The sequence below is a fragment of the Corvus hawaiiensis genome, chromosome 6, assembly GCF_020740725.1.
Source record: "Corvus hawaiiensis isolate bCorHaw1 chromosome 6, bCorHaw1.pri.cur, whole genome shotgun sequence".
Classification (NCBI taxonomy): Eukaryota; Metazoa; Chordata; class Aves; order Passeriformes; family Corvidae; genus Corvus; species Corvus hawaiiensis.
Window position 1 is genome coordinate 39376867 of NC_063218.1, and position 20630 is coordinate 39397496.

At 55.4% G+C, this 20630-nt stretch overlaps 1 protein-coding gene across 8 annotated transcripts; it reads right to left on the minus strand.

The window, feature by feature from the left end:
* Window positions 1-594: 594 nt before the first annotated feature.
* CHST1 (carbohydrate sulfotransferase 1) lies at window positions 595-9834 on the minus strand. Of its 8 annotated transcripts, none has more exons than XM_048305668.1 (2): window positions 9719-9834; window positions 595-2601 (listed from the first exon to the last, which is right to left on the minus strand). In XM_048305668.1, exon 2 carries the CDS (start codon window positions 2555-2557, stop codon window positions 1298-1300), a length of 1260 nt encoding a protein of 419 aa, XP_048161625.1. In that variant the 5' UTR covers window positions 2558-2601; window positions 9719-9834; the 3' UTR covers window positions 595-1297. The 8 variants fall into 8 exon arrangements, with proteins under 8 accessions (XP_048161625.1, XP_048161624.1, XP_048161623.1 ...); XM_048305667.1 differs by having other exon boundaries at window positions 595-2607; XM_048305666.1 differs by having other exon boundaries at window positions 595-3753.
* Window positions 9835-20630: the final 10796 nt, after the last annotated feature.

The following is a 20630-nucleotide window of genomic DNA, read 5'->3' on the forward strand; positions in this document are numbered from 1 at the left end:
TGTGTAAGGCTCTCAGTGTTCCTGCCCTGCATGCCTGGCTCCCCCGTTCAGCAGCTTTCTGACTTGCCCAGCCCACAGGCCCAGTGTCTTGCAGGCAGCTCATGAAGGAATACTTGTGTATTGCCAGGATCATCTTGTTCATTCATTTTCATTCTGGCAGTTTCATCACCTGCACCAGAGCACTTCCCCTGGCCTCCAGGACAGGGGATGCCAATGCTCTGGCACCAGCACTGTCAGACATGGGCGGGGGCAGCCTGATGGAGCTGGGTTCACTGTGCTGGTGCCATTAGCACTCTGGAGTCAGGCACTTCAGCAAGTCCTATGCCCCCATGCAGACCAACAAGCTTTCAGGCCAGTAAATAGCCACGGGTTCTTGCTTTTGCCTTAACTGCCTGCATTTTGACATACTTCAGAGGCAAACATGCACATGCCCGAGGAGGTGGCTGCAGCTCCCCCCGCCTTGGGGGCTGTGGTGTCTGCCCCCCCAGCCTTACCCCACCCGCTCCCAGCCTCGCAGGAGTCAGGCAGACTAGGAGATGCTGCCCTTTGCCTGGTGGTGCATCCACCCCAGTATACTCGCTGAGGTCTTTCAGGTGAAGTTCACCCCCAGGTCAGTTTTATTGCACTTTTATTTACAGAAAACACAGAAATAAAGCATTAAATGTGTTGGGCTTTTACCAAACCACCCAATCACTTTTTTCCCTTTTTTTTTTTCTTTTGTGGGTTTTTGGCACAAAGAACTATCACAGGTGTTACCAAACAACCATGTAGGAGCAGCTGACCAACTGCCCAGCCCAATAACAGGACTTAAACAGACAGACATGTCACACTGAGATCAAAAACGAAGAGGTTGTTCCACTTTCAGCTTCCAGTCTAACCTGCTCATTGGGGGCAGAGGGAGTTATTCTGGAAGGGATGACACCATTCATAAATTATATTTATATTTACCTCTTACATTGTAAAAGTAAACAGTGCAAAAGTACAGTACCCCAGATACCCTTCGGTTTGGAAAGCTTGAAGGTTGCTTTATACATTTTGTGTGGTTTGTAAACATTGTTACCCATCCAGAGTTCTAGCTCTTGCTTGGGAGGCCCAACTCCTCCTGGCATCCAAAATGTATTGAGGGGCAGCAGTCACTTCCCCTGGACTCGGCCATTGAGATTCCTGCTCAAGGTTTAGTGCAAATTTTGGAGAGAAAAAGACGAGAGAGAGAGAGGGGGGAAACAAAATGAAAGAAAATAAAATAAGGCATCAGTTAGAAACAGTCCGCATCAAAACCAGGCTCGTTGGGGTTGCTTTAGGAGAAGGGCAGGAAGTCTCTGTCCTCCACCAGGCTGATGGAGAGGTTCTTCAGCTCCTCCTCGGAGCCAGCAGTTTTGTAGCCGAGCTGCGCCAGCACCTGCTGGCAGGCGTGCTGGGTGAACGCCACAATCTCGTAGGACAGACGGAAGCGCCACTTCTCCGCCGTCGCTGCAGAGTTGCGCACCGTCCCATACTTGTGTTTGGAGGAGGACCTGTCTCCTCGGGTGTTGTTCTGTATCCAGCGTTCGACGTTGCTGTCCATGGGGATGCCCAGGAAATCGTAGATCTCCTCAGTCTTTTTCATGGGGTTCCTGGCCAGGTCTTCGTACCGCACCAGCATGTACTTGCCCTTGAGCCACGGCGGCCGGTTGAGGCCGGTGGACACAGAGTTCCAGAAGTCCTCGCACACTGTGGTGAGCTGGGTCACATCCAGGTTGTACGGCTTCCTGCCAGTGCCATCCCAGATCCTCCACAGCCTGTAGGTATCTCGGAAGGTCTCACTCCGGGATGCCAGGATCCCCCGGGGGTCCCTCACCAGCTGGATGACCTTCAAGTTTAGCCGCGGGTCCTCCACCAGGGCCCGGAGGTCACTGACCTCGGGCACCCGTACGGTTTTGATGGCCACATGGCCGTGCTCTCTGCAGGACTCAGTGGCCAGCGTCAGGTTCAAGCTCCCACATTTCTTCACGCAGTCTCCTTCCTCCAAGTGGAGATCCACAGCTCCCAGGGACTCACATACAGGTGGCGAGCACAGGGCCTTGCTGGCTCCCCTGCGGAAGAGGCGGTCAGTGGTGTGGTTGACAGGCTGGGGCTTGATGTAGTTCTCCAGGAAGTAGAGGTCGCAGTCATACAGGCTCCTCAGCAGGTCTCGGCTGGCCCCCAGCATGACCCGCCTGTCTGTCGTAGTCTTGCTCTGGGTCAGCTTTGGGATCAGGGTGTACTGGACATGGTAGAGGGGCTCAAATAAATAGAAGACATCGAAGTGCTGGTTGAACAGCTGCCCAACAAATGAGGAGCCGCTGCGGGTGGTGGCGAGGATGAGAACGTGCGTCTTCCTGGAGAGGTTGTACGGGAAAGTGGGATTCTCATCGCACAGCCTGTCGACCACATCAGTGTCCTGGCTCAGGCTGCAGTTCACAGGATTAGGGATGGGGCAGCTGTGGAAGGACTTGGCAGTGAAGGTCCGGATTGCTGTGTACTGGATTGCGATGGATGCCAAGGCTAGGAGGAGTACAGCCTTCCAGGAACATTGCATGGCTGGTCACCTTCATGGAGCTTCTTCGCAGGTCGTCTTGGTGTCTGCAACTCAACAGAGAAGTCACAGGTTGAGCATGGACTGCCAAGTACCCAGCAGATGCAGGTACCAACAAATGCCCTCCCAATGTATGTCCATCAGTCATGACCATGTGAATCCCAGTCACACACTGCAGAGCCCTGTTTCAGACAAGAAAAATAACAGGCAGAGGCTGGCAAGCCTGGAGAAACATGTCCAGCCAGGACTTCAGTCCTGTTCCTTCCAGGCTGGGGGTGTACATAAATCCTGTGCTCCATGGCTCACCTCATGCCCTGCAGCCCAGGCAGGGGGATGTTAGGACCTGGAGGTGACACTGTCCGTGTGTCTCCATCCAGCTGCTGCAAACCCTCTTCCCCAGCTGCCTTGTGAGTCACTTGTCACCCCACCAGCCAGTGCCTTTGACCCCAGTGCAGGAGCTGTGGCAGGGAAAGGTCAGGGGATGGTGCTATCTTGTCTCCATCCTTTCTGTCCAGCTGTCAGGATAAGGCATGGCCCATCCAGGCCAGCAACCTCCTGCTTGGGACAGCAGCAATGTCTCTCCTGGAGCTGCACACCTCTTTGCACAGAGGTCCAACAGCCAGCTCAGGCTGTCAGCCTCTGGGCATGAGTGCAGCCAGAGCTGTGCCCTCAGCAATGAGCTTGTGGGACTGGTAAGATCCTGCTCCACTCTGGTATTCAGGGCTCTCCTACTCCGAGCACCAGAGGGGAAAAACAATACTACAAAGGAGGAAGCATGAGAGTCTGCATCTCCTCCATACTCTACTGCCAACAAGGCAGCAGCAGAAGCCCTTGGCAACAGGAATGGATGCAGGGAAGAGTGGGGCTGTAGTTGCACAGGACCATTTCAGTGGTGCTAGCCCTGCCTTGCTGCTGCCCACGCATGGGCAAGGGTAGGTGAAACTGAGCAGGACCCTTGGATGGGATGCTCAGGGACCATGTGGGGGGGTACCCGTCATGCCTAGGGAGCTGCCACATTGCTGGGAGGGGATGTAACTCTGGTGATGCTGCAATATCCCCTCTGTTCACTGACCAACTGCCAGCTGCTCTCCAAAGCACAGGTATTTCACATCCACATACTACTGCTCCCAGGGGGTTGGTGGGGCTGGGAGGCAGCACAAAGAAGATGCATTCCAGAAACTCCAAACAAGCTAAACCACCTGTGTGTGGGAGACACACCAGTATTAGCAATGGTTTTGAAGCTCCCCTGCACCCACTTTCCCTTGCCCATCTTCCTTCCATGTCTCCCCTCCCGTAGTGTGGTACATTCACCTGCCCATCCACCTCAGGCAAACCAAGGGGACAGACCCAAGTACCTCTGCTCCTCATCCCGCAGAGCCCAATGTATCATCACTGCCATTGCTTCCTCTTCCCTGCTCTCTGTGGGTCCCCAGGGAGAACAACGTGCTGGCCCCAAGCTCATGGTGAGTGCCTGGTCCCCTGCTCAGCCCCAGCACATGGTCACTGTGGGTGGGACTGTCAGAGCCACTGCTGTTGTTGCTTGGACGAGGTCTCCAAGGAAGACCAGTGGGCCAGCAATGGATTTCAGCATGTGAGAGCCGCTGTAACCCAGAGCACACTGAAATCCCTGATGGGCTTGGGACAGTGCAATGCTCCTGGTGTGTGGTCCCGGCAGAGCCCATAGCAGCTGGCATGGTGTGTTGTTCCCATATCCTCAATGTGTTCCACTCCCCAGGGAGACCCTGTCACCCAGCAAGTGACACCAGGAGGGCAGCTCAGACCTGCAGGTGAGTAAAAACCAGCTTGTTTTTAATTAATATCTTTATTATTTACTAACTGCTCCAGCTGATTTGTGAAGGCAGGAAGCTTCAGGAACTATCAACTGCAGAGACCTCTCACTGGGAGCAGGGGTTTAGAGCAGGATCCCAGGACAGGGGGTCTGGCACAGCTGCTGCAGGCAACCCCCTGCCAGCGCTTCCTGTATCTGTGCACTAAGAGCTGTGCTTTAGACCCAAAATGATGCTTTGAATACAGGTTGCTTTCACCTGGACTGCTGCCTGCCCAGGACTGTGGCACATGGCTGGAGGACCGAAGTCGCAGATGCTTGGTTATTGCTGCTGCTGGATTGGGGTTACCCACCCTGCAAAGGGGAAACCCAGACTCAGTGTCCACATTGGATATTCCATCCCTTGGATAAAGTGTTTTTCCTGGTCTGCTAAGGCAGAACAGGGCAGGAGAGTTCCTGCTGGCATCCCCTGGCCCAGGTGTCTACTGCATGCTGCAGTGGGAATGCTTTCCTGCTCTCTAGTGATGGCCAACCACACTGCATCCCTCACACAACCTCAACTCCTACTCTTTGCTTCATTGCTGATGGATGCTGGAGCAGATGTGACTCAGATTGTCCTGGTTGTAGCAGAAACCTGCGGCCGGCTCCCCAAAAAAGGCAAACCAGAGACCAGATGCCTTCTTGGTCCCAATTCCCACCAGATCACTCACTGGCTGTGAGCATTTCAGGTTCTCCACCCACACTAACCCATTCCCCTTTGCAATGTCCCAAGTGGCGGAGGGGAAAAACGGGGTGTTGATTCACCTCCTTGACTGAGCAAGTGCTAAACCACAGCCTTGGCTGCGCCTTGACACCCTTGGTGTGTGCCCTGCCCATCTGCTGAGCTGCAGCCAGGGAGGGGAAGGTTTTGGGAGAAGGCCTCCCTCCCTGATGTCTCATCTGTGGCCTTTAAAGCCAGCCAGAGCCTACTCTCACCTCCCGGCTGGCTCTCCTGCCTCCTCCCATCACTGCTTGTCCCTGAGGGGCTGCAGCTCCTGCTCAATCCGGCCCTGGGCTCCAGGAACAGTGGCAACTGGCAGCTGGGTGCTCTGGAGGAGCTCCCGGGGCAGCAGAAGCACATGACACCTGGGAGCTGCCAGAACAACTGAGGATCACTTTTACTCCCACTGCCTCTTGTTCATCTGTCAGACAGAGCCAGGCTGGTGCAAACACCTGCCAAGGAGGAGCTGTCCTGGCTCCACACGGCTCGGGGCGGGCAGGCTGAGCAGTGGCTGCAGACAACATGCCCCAGGAGGATGTTGCAGGATGCACACAGGCACAGCAGGACAGCCGCTCGCACTCCCATTCCTGCCCCGAGGAACCTTGTTCTGAAATCAGCCTGTTCCTCTTCAGGCTCTGATACCCAGGGCCTTCAGTACGGACAGCAGCCTGAGAGAGGGCCGTGCCCACGTGGGGCTGCATCTGAGAGTCCCGTGTGAGGCATGGATGGTTTTGGCTCCTCAGCCCCAGACCATGGGAGTCATCCGAAACGCTGGCCTCGTAGATGTTTCTGTGCTAGAAGTGTTCTCAGTCGAAATCACCCTCTGCTCTGTCTCCAGCTCAGCTCCACCAAAGAGGATGAGCAAATGGAGCCCAAGGGTGGGAGCTGAGATCAGGGTGTCCCTCCAAGCAGCTGGGACTATGAGATGGAGCACGGGGTGGGGGTACCTCGCTCACACCTTCCAGTCCCTGGCACTGCTGGTGCTGCAAGGGGCCTGCCAGAAGGCCCCTTTTGGGCTCTTTTAGCACTGTGCTGGGGCCACCACTGCCCCTTTCCCAACCCAAACCCCCTTGTGGTCACAGCATGCCAGACTGCACTCTGCTGCCTTGCCTGCATTTCTGTCCAGCTGCCTGCAGTTGCATTGGGACCAGGCTGTCCACAAGGGATACACAGCATCCGGCAACCAGCTCTAAGTGCAGCAGGAGGCCAGCCAGTGCCTGGCACAGGGACAGGAGCATTGTCTGTGGGAAGAGGAAGGTGCTGAGCCTTTCCTCTCCCCTGCTCCACTTCCCGCAGCCTTGAGCCTGGAGGAAGGGAGAGGATGGACGCAGGCAGTGCAACCTCCCCCACCCTGTGCACCTGCCAACAGCAGCGGACGCGTAATCACCTGCCTTCCTCTTCCTCCTCCTCCTCCACTGACTCCCAGCACTGCTCCGAGGGAGATGGGCAGGCGAGAAGCCAGCAAGACAGCCCAGGAGCGCTGGGGAGATCGAGGTGATGAATTAAGCTGAATGGCATCTGTGAGTCACCGGTGCGGGCAGCAGCGAATGCGGCCGGCCAGCCATTGTGCAGCAGACAGGGGGCTCCTGTTTTGGGGATGGTCTTCCTAGGTTTGATGGGAATGACCTGCTTTTGGAGCCGTGCAGCCAGGCCGTGGCACTGAAGGCTGCACTGGCAGCTGAGTTCAGGTGCTGCCAGGCAGGCTGGAAGTCTGCAGGGAAGTTGCAGGGGTCAGTACAACTCAAAGGTCTTCTCCCCTCCAAAAGCAGCCAGGTGTTATGCAGGGCAGAGCCTCACGGCAGTGTGGCACTCTCATCCTCGTGGGGGGCTCTCACAGCATCTCCACAAGGACAGCTGCCCTGACGCCTGCCCCAAGCCTTCCTTGCAGGTTCCCTTGCTCCCTGGACGTGGCCGTGTTCAGGCAACTCAGGCAGCTTTAGGCAGGAGCCCTTGCAGTTACTGATACTGTCATTACTGTCCCCAAGGCTCTCTCACAGGGCAGTCAAAAAAACCTGCTCTTTTTGATGCCTTCCAGGCTGTCCCCCTCTCTCAACAGCTCCCCAGAAGTTGTACCCTCAGCCTGGCTGGGCTCATCCTGAGCTCCCTTGCCACTGCCAGGGAAACCTCTGCTTCCCCATGGCAGGGAGGAAGGGAAAAGGGAGTGGAAGAAGGTGTGAGGGTCTGTGTAACATAGGTGCCTGCTCCAGCCTTGGTAGAAACCCTGGCATAAGGATGATGCACTGGAGGAGTGTCTGTGCCCCGCCAGTCTTTCCCGCAGACCTGCCTGGTGCCAGTCCAGCTACCGGCACCCTCTACCCCCAAAACTGATTCCCGCCAGCAAAGCTGTTTCCATGGAAACGGCAGAGTGACTCAGGACTTTGGGACCAGCTGGAAAACACAACTGTGAGCAGTGATCGCCTGAGAAGTGCCGGGGTCTCGGTGCCAGGAAGACAGGCAGATGGCTCTGGGATTGGGCAGGGCTGCCTGCCCGCATGCTGGGCACCCGCACACCGGCACAGAGGAGCACACGGCACACCCTGCACAAGGCCGGGAGCTGTAAGGCAAAACCCCTCTCCTGACATAAGTGAGACTGCAGCAGGCTCACCAAGGGACACATCCCAAAATGTGACTCATGGCAGACAACCCCTCTTCCCCCCATTCCCTTCCCCCGCCCAGAGACTCATGCATGCATAGTCACCCAGGGAATTCTTAGCACCAACTTCAGCGCCTGCTCAGCCCTGCACCTGCGCCTCTGTCCCCTGCCCAGCAAGTAACACCCCTGCACGCCTTCCCCAGGGCAGTACAGCTTGTTGAGGGCTGCTGGAGGGGACAAGTGGCAGCCAGCACTCTGCAGTGCCTCCCTGCCCAGCCAGCAGCCCCGCTCCTCCCCACCTCGCCACTCAGGCACAAAAGTTAAGTCGCAGGCTTGTGAACCAACTCTCAGCCAGTGACCCACTGGCAAAGGCCCTGCCACTTCCCAGCGCTCTCCCACTGAGCAAAGAGTTTATCCCATAAAACAATGCTGTAGCCACTGAGGCAGGGAAGACAGGCTTCTGGTGGCGTGCAAGCATCCCACTTGGTCGCAGTGGCTTAGTCACGCTGTTGGTTCTGCAAAGGCTGGCACACACCAACCACGCCTGTGGGCCACCCAGCCTGGGCAGCCACCGCTCGCCAGGGGAAAGAGAGACCACTAAGGAAAAGCAGCGCCGAGCTGTCCCCTGTCCCCTCACCACCATCACTACTTGACTTTGGGCACCACCACAGACATGTGAGCAGGGCTGGCCTCTGTCCCCAAGTCCCTCGCCCCCCTCAGCAAGCCTCACCAACATGAGATCCTGACGCGGTGGGAATGAATCTTCAGCCTTGCCTCCTCTTCAGCCATACAGCACTAGAGCTTCCCTACAGTCACAGCTTCAAATGCCAGCTGGGGACTCGTGCCCGCCACCTTCCTCAGGTGCCTCACCGTGTGCCGAGTGGAGGTGCTTCGTGCCCCCAAACTCGTTCTGCTCTTGCATTCACCACCTCCTGGAGCACTTTTCTTATGATAAGGCACAAGACTCCTGTGCTCAAAGCCACCCTGGCACGTCCCCTGTTCCCCTATCTCTGTCCATTCCCTCTGCATTTCAGAGGGACCGAAAAATCCTTTAACACCAGAAGATTACAACCCACTTTGACCAGCACTTAAACAATCACAGGAATTGAAACGGGGAATCCGTCTCTTTCCTATTGGCACACAGCATTCACCTTTCCAGTTAATTAATCACTATCAAGTAATGCCAACCCCAGCCAGTCCCAGAGTTTTCTTATCGCAACATCCACCTGTGCCTGTTTATCCCTCATCTGCTGAACTGCATCTGCCTCTTCCCGAGGATGCGAACACCTCGGTAAAGCAAATACAGTGGCTTTTTGTGCTCTCCACCTTCCCCTGAGCCATCCACCAGCCTGCTGGTGCCTGCTCACTCCCAGAGCACTCCCTGGCAGGAGCTGGAAGGCTCTCTTGGGAAGAACGCGCTCATTCATCACCTCAAAACACTCTTTTTGCAATGTCCCCAACCTACGGCCGCGTCGAGAGCCCAGATCTCGAACCGCACAGCTTTCCCAGAGGACTGCTTCATGCTATGGCGTGCTTGCACCCCACTCTGCGAGGTCTCCTCGTCAGCCTGCGCCCTCACGGCAGGTTTCTCAGACCGCCTGGAGGTCTGACAGCAAACCGGGGCATTCGCTCCGCCGGCCGGCGCGGCTACACGGCCGGGCAGGGCATCTGGCCTCCCTGTGCCACCGGGGACTTACTCACTTGCTCCAGGAGGCAGCTCCTTGCCCAACAGCAGCCCAAGTTTCGCGGCAGCTCGTTCTCGCGGGGGTCTGGGGCCAGGGCTGCTGTGCCCCGCCGCTAAGGAAGCCCCGGGCGGCGGCTCCCCCTGGGCGCTCGCCGCCCGGGCCGTGGTCCCGCCGCAGCCGGGCTGGGCACCAGCCGGAAAAGTCCTTCCCGCTGCGGGCGACGTCTCGCTGCCTTGGAAAGTTGGTGGCGCGGAAAGGGTTACGAGAGAGCCCCAGCCCGCCGCCCCCGAACACCCCCGCCGATCTGCGCCGCTCTCCCCCCACTCCCGGCGCCCCTTACCTGGCGGAACGCCCCGGCGGGCTGTCCCCCGCATCCCTGGCCGCGGCTCCTGGGGCGGGGGACGCCGAGCCCGGCCCAGCCCGGCCCGGCCCGGGGGCGGCAGCCGGCGGAGCTCAGCGGGCGGCGCTGCGGGGACTCATCCCTGCCCGCGCTGCCGCCCTGCCCTGCCCTGCCCGCCCGCGGGCACCCGCCGAGCGGGGCCGCCTCTCCACGCCCTCCGCGCCGCGCCGGGAGAGGGGCGGGCGGGCGCCGAGGGGGCTGCGCCGCTCCCCTCCCTCCTTCCCTCCCTTCCTCCCTCCGCCCGGCAGCGCGCACGGGCGCACGCAGCGCAGCGCCAGGCACCGGCATCGGCTCCGGCAGAGCCTCCGCGCCGCCCCGCGCCGCCCGCTCACCCAGCCCGGCCGCCGGGCTCCCCGGCTTTGCCGAGCAGGAAACTCCCCGTTTCCTTCTTTACCTCCCCGAGGCGCCCGGCCGGAGCGGGCAGAGCCCCTCCCGTCGCGGGGGTGGGAGGGGGGCCCGGTGAGGCTTCCCCCGTGAGATGTGTTCCCCAGGCCGGGTGCTGGTAGGAGCACGGGGATCCCTGCGGACCGGCTGGACGCGGGACAGCGGGTAGCTCACACTCTCCTCGCACCCCGCTCCTGGGGCACCAGCAGCCCCTCGGGCCCTGCTGGACTTGGTAGCAATGATGGTGCACGTTCATTCCCTCGTTTTCCGGTGACCTTTGCTCATCAAAACCAATATTGTCATGGGGACTGGTTCTCCAGCGCCAGGAATCCTCCGTGTGCCGCCTAAGCCAGGGCTCACCGCCACCGGCAGGGTCCAAAACCGTTCTCAGTGGTGACAACGCCAAAATAGTGGCAGGTGACAGCACCTTCCCACCATCCATCTCACCTTGGAAGGTGGGACAGGACAGAGGAAAAGAAGCATGGGAGTGTGTCACAGCAGCTGAAGTAGCTGTGCCCTGACAGTCACATTCCTCCTTCTGCTTCTGTTTGACCCCTAGAAACAGGTCAGACATTTACTTTTGGCAACTTTGAATGTTTCCCTTTTGCCCAGCGCTTGCCAACTAAACTGCATTTTTAGCAGTTTAACTGCAGCTCTACTGAAATGGCAGCTGCCAGCAAAAGATAGGTTATGATTCTGGAGATGCTACAATGGATATTCATTTTTTATATCCCTATTTCATTTGGGGCATGTTTGGAGCTGCCTTGGCACTGGGCACAGCAGTTTTCTTCTTACATCCATGCGAGCAACATCTATCTCCTGAAAAACCCCTGAGCTCTGCAAGAAGCTGCCTCCCCAGCTCAGGGATTTCCAAATCTTTACCTCTGGCTCTAGGATTTGCAACATGTAACTGTGGGATCGCAGCACCAGCATGCTCAGCAGCGGCTCGGAACTGCACCTGGCAGAGAGCAGGCAACAAGTAGCAGTGGGGCCCAGGTCTCTGCGCTGCACTTGTGTCAAGAGAAGAATAAATCCCTGAGAACACTGGTCTCACCTCCACTCTCAGAGGCCTGCCAGGCTGCGACAGTGAGTTCAGAGCTATGAGATTGCCTTTAAAATTCGGGAAGCACAACAGCAGATCGTCACGTTTGTTGTTTAGCATTTTGGACTTACATTTGCTGTTTTAGGAGCACCCAGATCTTGCGTGTCCAAAAATACTGGTATTTCTCAAGTTTTTTTACAATATCCTGACAGCCCTAGCCCCCTTAATCTAATTTTAGAAAACTTTGTAGGGATTTTATATTTATAAACAGTTGGTGCTTAAATATTATTTCCCTCACCATAGCAACAGCTCCCCATTGTAGCATTCGTTATACGGTGCTATTGCATTGGTGTATCCCTGTTTTGAGTGAGAAAGCCCTGAAGCCACTCGTTTTCTTGCTTGTTTTCCTACACCTTGCAAAGGACAAGGACTGAGGCCCCTGCCTGTCTGACTCTTCATAGAGCTGGGAAAGAGCCATGCCACCAGCTGTTGCTGGAAACAAGCTGGTGGCCCTGGGGTTTGTGTTGCTGGTGCTTCTCAGGTGATGTGCTGGCTCAGGCCATCCCCTTCCTGCTGAATCATCTGCCATGGTGCAGCCCACCTTGTACCTGTGAGCCCACAGTGCCTGTGCAATGGCCCTGAGTGCCACCCCCGTGGGGCTTACAGGCCTTCGACAGCTCCAGGTGCCCATGGCATGCACCTGACCTGTGCTCCCACTTACCTGGCACCTCCAGCGAGTGGTGGGGAGGAGCTGCAAGCAGGCATCCAGCTGGCCCACAGCCATGGCTCTGCTTCACTCCCACTGGGGGCCAAGGCACTGGAAGTGCAGGAATGGCAGAATTTCAAGGAGTTTAGCCAAAGGGGGCATAAACCAGTCCAGGGACCAGTGCCAGGAAGAAATCAAGGGGCTTGCAGCAAGAATATGCACCTGCGTGCTTCCCAGTCTTTCCAAGGACTCGGGGTTTGCTCCTCTCTTACACATCACTGAGACTGCTCTAAAGTACATCTGTAGAAATCCAGGGTGTCCTGTAACTTGGAACAGTCGCAGAGATACTTGGACTCATACCTACAGGTTCTGTAGAGGCTGTCTCATACAAAAGAAAGCAATTTGACAGAATGGTGCAAGAAAATGAGGAATAAAACCAGGGCTGGTTGAAGGACAAACAGATGCTTCTGATTATTTCAGCTGGGCATGATCATGTTTTCCGATGCTGCCCTGGTATTTTAAGTGTTAATCTAGAGAGATGCTGTTCATTAGTACGTATTACAGCTCTCTATCTCTGACTGTTGAGTATTAAAATATTAATTAGGCTCTGTGGTGTGTGTTTGTTGTCAGTTTGCTTTCAGAGGGAAGGACTGCTGTGGTTGTACCTCACCCTCATCAAGAAAATTTGGTTCTGTTTGAAAGGCATCATTTCTCTCCTGTGTGGCTCCAGGCAGGAGAGCAGAGAGGCTGCTGGTGACTTGGTGAGTCAAGGAAGCTCACCTTGTAAATTTTCATGTGAGCCAAAATGCAGTTTGAAAATATCCAATTTCCATGCTCTTCAGCAACAGATCTCTGCAAAGGGTTTGTATTTTCTTCTCTTAAGGTTCAAAAAACCTACCTTAACAACGTTTGGGGATATATGTAATAAAACGTCAACGTGGCTGTTAAGGTGATATGAAGGTTACGGTTCTAATCACTCCAAATGCAGTCGGGAGCAAAGTTATGATTTTGTCAGCAACCTGGCCACATTACATACCCCGTACATCCTGCGAAACGCCGGTAACATAAAGAGCAATGCATTAAGGCACGCAAATTTAAAGGCAAACTAACAGAAAACATTATTTGTGTGCTTGAGCACGGCATTTTGCAAGTCTGTGTCAGACGGCAGTGTAGTGTTTGTAAGCCCACCTGCGTGCTACGTGTTCTTTGCGCCGGAGGAGCGGAGGCTCTCCCTGGGCTGCAGTGCCGGCAGCCGCTCCGGCAGCAACGCAGGAACCCTCCCGCCGGGCTCAGGCTTTCCATGCTGGAAGGAAGCGCCTCTCCGGGCCGAGACGGTAAAAACTTTGCTGCCATCGGAGGATGGGGAGGTGTGCCGCAGAGGAAGGGCTGCTGTTGGCTCGGCAGCAGCGTGGCCACGGCTGGGGCATTGCAGCAGGCGGGGAGCCGCGGGAGGGCTGCGCCGAAGCGGGGCTGCCGCTGCCTCCCCCCTGCCCTGGGGTTCCCTTTGAAGGGCTGCAGGGCGCAAGCCTCGCTTCGAGGAGTTTCTAAAGTCTGCCAGAGCCCGATGGGGTTACTGAAATCCTTCCTAAGCCCCACAGGAGCGGCAGCCGAGATTTCTCACAGTGATTTTTTGATGCCTTGATCTTAAGGGACAAAGACTAGAATATTTTGGGGACACCTAACTTTCAAAAATGTTCTTTCTCATTTGCCTTCATGTAGAGCTTTAACAAAATACTTGAGACTTATCATGCTTCTGTAGTTCAGAAGGGGAGATAAACAGCTCATGCTATAATCCCTTCTCTTGAGGAGCTTTGAAATTCTGTGTGTGCAGGAGTGGTAATGTCCCAAGGATGTGTTTATTTACCCCTGCCTTTCACTCCCCCTTCCTCTTCAAGAGGAACCCAAGAGCCACAAGAAGTCAATATAACACATAAGGTGAAGGAAATGGATGAGGACAAAAGTAACTGCCTCGATGTTATGCAGTCACTTTGAAATACGCACAGAATCGTGGCTACAGATCAGTTTTGAATTGCTGGGCAGGAGCGGTGGGGGAGATTCTCCTCCTCTGTACAAAAATAAACTGAATCAACTACCCATTTGTAAAATCCCAGGTTTTCAGGGCCAAATCGTCGTTGTGACTGCTCAGCCTTGCCCCTGTGGGTGACAGGCTACAGCCTCGTATCCAGTCATTCCTGCACCAGAGCCGTCAGTGCAGGCACACCTTTGCCTCAGGAGAGATGCTTTTGCTGCTGTGGGTGAGTTGTTCCAGGGCTTGATGTGCCTGATGGTGAAACATTCCCCTTATTTCTAGGCTGGAGACACTGAGTTTTGGCTTCCAGCCACTGGATTGCATTATGCCTTTGCCTATTAGATTAAAGAGCTATCTACTATCTGAACTATTTCTCCTGTGTAGGTATTAATAGATCATGATCAAGGCACCTCTTAACCTTCTCTGTGAGAAGTTAAATAGACTAAACTTCTTTATCTCTCATACTGAAGCAGAGTTTTCTGGGCTTTTCATGATTCTTGCTGGTCTCTCCAGCCTGCCTGATGTCTGTTTGAAAACACACACCCCAGAAGCACAGAGAGCATCTCAGGACTGACCATGAGAGCAGCTGTGCTAACTCAGCTAAGGATCCTGCCTTGGCTCAGCACACCTGCTTAGCACATTGCGATCCGTAACAGCCTGGGCTGGTCATCCCCTAGCATCTCATCTTACTCAGGAAAAGGTCAAACCTGACAAGCTCCTGGGGTCTGCCTTACTCCTAGCACAGAAAATAACATAAATGGGACACGGTGCAGTTCTCCCCCAGCTTTACTCAGCCCCCAGGTCATCCCTCCCAGGCCTGTTCCCACCCCCCTTGAGGTGAGGTCAGGAGGAAAATCATCTACTGGTGGAGACCCCAAGCCAGTATCAAAAGCCTTATTGGACTACACATATCTTTGTATTTTCGTTTTCTTCTCTGAAAGTGTACATCAGGCTTCACGATGTTAAATACGCCCCATAAATCATGCTGTACCCAAGTCAATGCTTTTACTCAGCCTGTATCTTTTGTAGTCCCATTTCCTGTGAGTTTGAAATACAGTAGTAAATTTAACACTGCTTCTGGTGTTTTAAATAAAAATCATTCGCATATTATGAATTTGCAGAGGGGTTGGGTGTGTGTGTACTAAGACGCTCCATATTTCACTGGACTGAAAAAGGGGGATTTGTGAAAGTGTCAGTGAAGACTGGAGATTAAAAACCTGGTTAAAGAGCAGTTTGTCTTTTTGACAACCCACACCCCTTCCTAACCAGTCCTGGGCCCCTGCCTCCCTGCCAGCCCCACAGAGCCTTCCCAGCTGCCTCAGAGAGGTAGAAAACCCCTCAGAAGCTACCTCTCCGTAATTCTTGGTGGCATCAGGTACGTGGGTTGCTTTGATCCCATAACAAATGACAAGGCTGTCAAAGTCAGCCACGAGTGCCACCTTGATGCCATGCCAGGGTAAGGTGCTCCACATTAATACACTCGTGTGTCCTGAAAATTTCTATCAGTGATTGAAGAGCATGGGTCATCCAATCATGGTGCAAGACAGCAAAATCTTGCAGAGGGGAAGGTGACTTTATTATACAAAATCTCTAATGTGTTTCCCCATTCATGCTCTCTTACATACAAACACCAAGATGTGTGTCCCCAAGGGTTCTTCACGATCTCTGCAACTCACGGGATGGGATGCTGATTGCTGGGTCCTCCCTATGATTCCTGCATTCCTCTTGCTGGGAAATCATGAACTAGTTTATTGGACTGATACTGTCTGTCTGTTCAGAGTTGTCTTTTGCAACTGTGTTCCTGCTGGGTTAACAGGAAGTAATAACATGCTGCTCTCTTCTGCTAACACAGCGTCTGTCCTGAGGCTTATCAGACCTGGGCTTGGTGGCTCTCAGCTTGACTAACTGGAAATGCATCCTTGCTTCTGAATACAGCCCTTCTTCTAGCCCCTGTTCTGCTTTTCCCCCACTTCATACACACATGAGCTCACATTTGTCTAGCATCCATACCAGCATTAATATTTCCATTAAAAGACTCTGCAAGGGCTAAGACAGGGAACAGCCTGCCACCTGCTAGGCCTAGATGCCACATGTCCTGTGTGTTGGGGGAAATGAGACCCCTTCCTTGCTAGCTGCCAAGGCTGGGATGCTGGCCAGAGAGGAAGGAGTAGGCTCTGCTGGACCTTAGAGCAGGTCTGTCTGAGTATCCAGGCGTTTTGGGTCAGATTAGTTTCCCATTTTGGAAAAAAAAAAGGATGCAAAGTCCTAAGAGTGTGTGTGGTGCTGTTTGTTCTTACTGTTACTCACAATGCTTTGGGGGTTTTTAGGTTGCTCTGAGTTTGGTATGACCATGGCCACCACATTTGATAGGGATCCCCACAGAGCAGAGGCATCTTGAGAGGAAGTGGCCAGTGCCCAGGGAAAGGGTAGAGGCTGCAGTATCCTGTTTGCAGTACTTGAGACTAAAGAAAAGTCTGACTGGAGGGCTATAGTTCTGTCCTGAGATAGTTTTGCCTCTATCCCAGCTCAGGGATTGCACTGGTGAGGGCATGTCTGCCATAAGGGAGCAGGGTGCTTGCCCAGGAAGGGGCTGCTGGCCTGGCTATGCAGCAGCAGGAGGAGATGGGACCCGCTGTGCTCCCAGCCCTGACCCCAAGAGGCAAGGGCTGTCTCTGGCAGAAGGTCCAGGGGTACTCCCAGCATCCCAGAGCAGCGTCTCTGCTGGAGAGCCAGGTGTGACCCACATCACCGGCATGCACAGCACCTGCTCCGCCTCCCCAGCCCTTTTGATGTGGTTGTCACACTTCTGCAGAACCTTGAATTAGCTCGGCATTAGTGGAGTCTCTCATTTCATCCTAAGCTGCCTGAAGTTCACAAAGCCTCCGTGGGAGCCTACACACAACTGGGATGCACACGAGTTGGTGACATTGCCACTGCAAGCCCAGAAAGTGCCTCAAGCATCTGCCTGTCTCTCAAAGGACAGATGGGTCCCCAAGGAGACCCTGTCTCCTCCAGCTGCTGCTCAGAGGGTGCAGAAGGCTGTGCACTGAATCCCTATGCAGTGCTGGGTACCAGCCCCATGCCCCCTCCCCAAAACACCGTGGCATCCACGAGACTGGGAAGGGCTTCCTCACCGGCAGCTGTGCACTGCTCCTTGCCGGTGTGCAGGGCTGCCCTGGGAGGGAAGGGGATGAGCCTGCTCCCCACTGGGTCTGTGCTGGCAAAGGTGGGGAGCTGCTGCTTCACCCTATCCTGAAACAGCCAGTGCCTGAAACACTGCCCATGTATCCTTGCACAGGACCTGGCTCCAGGGCTGGGAGAGAAAATGCTGTTTGCCATCTGACAGGTCATCCAGCCAGGTCACTCTGGAAGCAATTTTTCCTTTGATGCACCTCTCAGGGCAGTAGGGTAGGAGAGGATGGGGGGCTTTGCCTCTGGCACCCTGCCACCCCTTTCGAGGTACATCCCAGCCTGGCCTCCCTTGGCTGCAGGTGCCGGAAGCCTTGGGGCCAGCTTCCCCAAGCAGGCGTCCTTCCTTCCTCTGATTTGTGTGTGTACTGGTGGCTGCAGGAGCTGCCAAGGGCCAGGGAGAGCTGGAGTCCTGCCACTGTTCCCTCCCCAGCCAAGCTGGATCCCACTCAGCCCTGTCCCAAGGAGAGAGGGAGCAGAGAGCATGGGCAGAGTCCATCAGCCGCTCTGAGGAGCACTAGGGTGGTGGTGGCCTTGCTGAGCAGAGCTGCAGCTTCACATCGAGGGGCTGGGGATGGGCAACAAAGTCAGGTCTGGAGAGCTCAGAGACGTGATGCTGTGCCAGAGTGGTGGGGCCGGCAGGGGATGGGGTAGGAGGATCAGTGCAGAGGATGCTCTCATTTGGGAGCTGCAGAAGCGCGTGCCAGGTGCCTCACCCTCCTGCAGCTCCTGGCTGCGGGCAGCCTTACAAACCAGCCTTTTCAAGGAGGTCTGTGAGGTCGGGGCTGCCAGCGGCCAGGCACGGGGCAGGCTAGCCCTGCCGCCAGCCGGGAGCACGGGCACCCACCCCTCAATACCGCCTGTGTCCCTGCTCCGCCCCTGCCGACAATGAGCCCTTTCAGCGAGCCGCAGCAGCCCGGCCATGGCAGCCCTGCCTGCAGGCACGGCAGCAGGGGCCAGCAGGCTGCAGGCAGCAGGCTCGGGGGCCACAGGAGCCGGGGGATCCTCCTGCGAAGCCGGGGCCGTCTCCCACCCTGGCCATGCCGCTCCGGTGTTACAGCTCGCTCCGTTCCTGGGCGCGCAGGTTGCTTGATATAAATGGGCTTCCTCTGCAAGCCAGGCTGGGGAAGAGGATGGAAAGTCAGGGCTTTGTTCAAGATGCCAATAGGGAGTTCTAGATGGTCCCGTGGGACCATGGGGGTCATGTGAGAGCTTAGGTTAGGCACCAGGCAGCCAAAGAGGCCACAGCACCACGGCTTGGGGCACAGGCTGGCTGGGGTCCAGAGTTTCTGCTTCACACTTCCTGCTTGTGTACCTGTGGCTACTGCTATCAGTATCTGAGCATCGAAATCCTGGATTAGCTCCATGATACGGATTCAGGAGGTGCCTTCCAAGTTCACCCAGCTCCCTAAGACCTCCTGCTGATTCCTGCTTCCCCTGCCCTTGCTCAGGGCTTGCCCGTGCTTTTGGCTGCGCTGGAGGGGGGACTTGGAAGCAGCCTTTTTCCCCATAGGATATCTCTTCTGCTGAGCCTGCATGTTGGTGCTGCTTCTCCTCCAGGCGTAACACTGGAACAGATTCCCAGGCTGCTGACCCAGCACGGCAACAGGAGCAGGCAAGGACACTGTCTAGGGCAGGGACACTGCCTGGTGTCCCCAGAGGAGGGCAAGGGGATGCCCTGGGTCCTCTGAGGCCAAAGCAATGAGCAGGCAGGGTCTCTGGGCTGGGACACCTCCACTGTAAACAGGTGCTGCCTGGCTCCTCCAGAAGATGTCCATGGAAAAGGTTCATGTCTGCAAAAGTGAATGGCAGTGTACATTCTGTTTGTGCACTGTTCTCCCAGCAGCCAGCAACACACCTCTGGACCGTCTCAGGGCCTGATCCTTCTCTGAGGAGCGTGGTTAGATAGCATGCAGTGGAGTCAGAAAGAAGAAAGGGTCACGGATGGAGCAGGAGGCATCAGGACAAGAGCTCAGCTGAGGCACAGGGGCCTTGCTGGATGCTCAGACAGGCTGCAGGAGATCTCTGCAGGGAGCAGTGGCTTGGACCCAACAGCAGGACTCTGTGGAGACTTGATACTGGAAGTGTGATGTCTTGAGTCATTTTGTTGCCTCACATGTTTTGAGCTCCATCTTTGTTCTTCCTCAGTGGCTTCTCCTGCTGTCCCAGGCAGCTGTGAAGCTCCTTGCTTGCACCTTCTGGTTTGATTTGGTGGGCCACTTGATTTTTTCACTTGTTCTTTTGTCGTGCCTGTTTTAGAGCTGTATTGATTTCTCTCTTCGCGTGACTTCCACAAAAGCTGCTCTTTGCTCCCAGCTGTGGATGCTGTTTTTTGCCATCCCTTCTCTTCCCTTTGAAAACACTCGTTTGCTAACCCCTGCAAGCAAGGAGACACTTAAAACCCCTGAGGATGGATAGATGAAAGGCTTGGATTTGTTCCCCAGTGTAAACTACAGTAGCTCGGGGTCCGCTGTAGTTTAAACAGCCTGCTCTGAGCTGGTTTTGCCTCACCTGCCCCCCACCCCCTCTAGAACTGGAGCAGAAGTGGCACCCATTCAGTGGGAGCCAAGGGGGGATATTTTGGGTTTGATGAAACTGTCCTTTCTGAAGAATTATTGGATGCCATCTCATTTCATTGTGACTTTCACCTGCCCACATGCTATTCCAGGACCAAGGGAACCCTCCTGCGACTTCCTGAGGATGGAATCAGAGACCATCATGGGGCTGGCAGAGTCAAGGTTTCTGCTGACTTCCTGCAGCATTTGGAGAGGCAGAGGAGAGCTAAGCAGGGATTTCAGGCACTCACTGGGGATGGACTGTACCCACCATCTTTGTCAGATGAAGAGGTGGAACTGGGATGATGCCCTGCTCTGCACAGGGTCATGACTGTGGCCCCCGAGGAAAGGGACAAAACAGGTGTCTGACTGGACCTGAGTGGGTTCCAGTGCCTCCTGGAAACCTGTCTCCTCTTCCTCCTCGCCTGAGGCAGGAGACCCCAAAGTCCTGGGGCACCAGGTGACGAGGCTCATTGCTTTCTCCTGGAGCTGGGGCAGCCTGAGCCATCTGACAGTGGGGTTGCATCCAACATGCAAAGGCACCATCTGCTCCCGCACAATGCCACCTGTCCCTGCTGCCCCCACTGCCGTCCCCTCTCCCCCCGTGCTGCCTGGTCCCGCCACACTCCAAGCAGAGCCGACAAGCCAAGCACGTCAAAAACTTAATGTAAAACTAATTTGTCAGCCATAAAAAAAGTGGAAAAGGCTTCAGCGCATTTTCTGCTCATTTTATTCAGCTCCCCCAGCAGGCAACGTGTGCCTCCCATCTCTGCTGAGCCAGGTCTCACTCAGCACCATTGTGGGAGCCTGGCACTGGCAGGGAGAGAGGGGCTCCCTCAGGAAGTCAGTAAAGGGAAAGGTTGGGAGGGGCTGTGAAGCAGGGAGACCCTGGAGGAAGGAGCTCCTGGCTGTGAGGGGAGAGCTTCAAAGAAGATGCTGCCACCTGA

What these genes read in the sequence shown, in the direction of transcription:
- CHST1 (XM_048305668.1), bottom strand. Translation starts at nt 2,557, where the DNA reads ATGCAATGTTCCTGGAAGGCTGTACTCCTCCTAGCCTTGGCATCCATC.